The sequence below is a fragment of the Octodon degus genome, unplaced genomic scaffold, assembly GCF_000260255.1.
Source record: "Octodon degus isolate 3935 unplaced genomic scaffold, OctDeg1.0 scaffold00259, whole genome shotgun sequence".
Classification (NCBI taxonomy): Eukaryota; Metazoa; Chordata; class Mammalia; order Rodentia; family Octodontidae; genus Octodon; species Octodon degus.
This window is the reverse complement of record NW_004524835.1, coordinates 1,533,488-1,535,648: the sequence shown is the minus strand read 5'-3', so window position 1 is coordinate 1,535,648 and position 2,161 is coordinate 1,533,488. Positions and strand designations below refer to the sequence as shown.

General features: G+C 32.4%; 1 protein-coding gene across 2 annotated transcripts in view; it reads left to right on the top strand.

Moving 5' to 3' along the window:
* Positions 1-2,161, top strand: part of Il1rapl2 (interleukin 1 receptor accessory protein like 2) — a 1,644,749-nt gene that overhangs the window by 1,228,978 nt on the left and 413,610 nt on the right. For both annotated transcript variants that reach the window (XM_004646205.2, XM_004646204.1), the window contains one exon: positions 1,613-1,687. In XM_004646205.2, the coding sequence (XP_004646262.1) occupies positions 1,613-1,687 (75 nt within the window). The remainder of the gene's footprint in view (positions 1-1,612; positions 1,688-2,161) is intronic.

Genomic DNA, 2,161 nt, shown 5'->3' with positions numbered 1-2,161 from the left:
TTATCAACCTCTAATTTTAAGAATCATACCAAATTATCTATTTATCTAACTTTGTTCCCATCCTGTCATCAAATCTTGCTCTTCTTTCTCTTCTAAATATCCTGGCCACTAGGAGATGCACTTCACCCATGTCACCAGGCAATTCCTAAGCCAGTCAACAAATGGTGATTTAGTCAATATCTTTAGAGATAAATTCTAGGATAACTCTCCATGAATCAAATTATAAAACAAAATAAAACATTTCATTTTAGTAGACAAAAGTCCAGTCGTATACTTGAAACAATATGTCAACACAGAAACTATTAAAGCAATTAAAGATATAAGTAATACTTTGATAGAAGGCTTGTTTCTATGACAATCCATGAAAAATTATTGATATCAGTTCCTTTCATTTCTTTCTTCTGGTAACAATCAGATTTGTTACCGTTCTTTTTAAAGAAAGTGTTTTCCAGACTGCATCTTAGTCTGAGTCCTTGTTCCCTACCCCTACCCAGGCAGAATTGCTCCTGCATTCTTTTAATTACTTTTGTTCCTCTCAAGTATTACCATATATTGAGTGCTTCCTTAAAGTATGTCCTCACAGCATATATTAGATAGTGCTTCTTTTGAGTCAATATTTTATTCTAATAATCTTCCAGGATGTTCTAGCCTACTATAACATGTCTAAATTCATTTGAAAAGTTTTAGGATTCTTCAGAATTAAGTGTCATCCTCTGTGTCTATCATCATGTCCAATTCATGATGGTTACTTCAACAGCAAATGACTCTACCAAACTCTACGTAAGCCCTTTTCACCATCCTTTAAGCACATTATTCTCACTAAATTCTACCTCTGAGCTTGGTTTATGTTGTTCATATTCTTTAAATTTTGTCTTTTCTACTCTCTGTTTTTTTAAACATTCTCTACCCCTTAAGGTTCATAAGGAGATTGACTCCCTTCATATGATTTTCCCCAGTTTTATCTACCAGGTTATACTGACCTTTCCTTTCTCTGTTCTTCAAGTCCCATGTTCATAGTCTTAGATATAAATTGAAAGCAACAAAAACAGTTTTACTTTCTTTTCTCTTATCATATCTCCCATATCCCTTATTGGTGCAAAAATATGGTGAATTAGCATTTTTGATCAGTTACTAATAAGGATACTAGTACATTATTATTTTGGAAGTTGCAGCAAAGAATGAATCCTGATTTAGAGTCTAGAAGGGTCAGGCCACTAGAAATGTACATTAGTATTATATTTTTTAGAAAAGATTTAGTGCCAACAAGCAGATATATATGAAGTTTTATTGTTTCTGTGATCATACTTTTAAATCGATATTTGTGCACACACAAAAACACACACTTACAAAAAGCAGCCAAAGAGTCTATTAGTTTCATCTTGTTAGAAAATTTAGATGTTGAAATGGTCTATTCACAGTGAATCAATGGTGCTCTAAATTTACTTTGAAATAATAGATGTATGGTGAGAGGAAAAACCCAAATAGAAGCACTATCTAGGAAATGTTTATACAACATCACATCTACAAACATTAAATATCATACACAATAGAATCCTTTTTAGCATATAATTTATCTCAATTTTTCCAATTTTTTTTTCATTTTCTCTCCTAGCATTACTCACAGACAAGCCTCCCAAACCACTGTTCCCCGTGGAGAATCAGCCAAGTGTTATAGATGTCCAGCTGGGTAAGTCCCCTTCTGGGAATAATAGATTCAAAATTTTCTCTGTTAGCAGATGGGGAAAATTGCATGAACCAGGAAAGGTTTATTGCCACTGTTATTACATGCAAATCAGTCTGTGTTCTGCTCATTTATAACCCTGTATTTCAGTGCAATAGCAGTTTAAGGGGAAATGAGTTTGTATTGCATTAAGGAATGGTAATACTAATTTGTTACAGTGAGTATTAAGTATACTGTGTGACAGAGCTTGTTAACTCAATGATTGATAGGTTCACAAATATTTTCCGTTGGTGAATGATATAGAAAATATTTGTAAAATAGTCAAAATTTTTTATTTGAACAGCATGAACTCACAGACAATAAGCACTTGTTAAAACAAGGCAGAACTTTAGTAAAACATTTAAAGTGATTTGATAATATTATTTCTAACAACACAATCCAGTGGTATTTAAAATTTGTTTTTAGGTTGGAACCATGAAA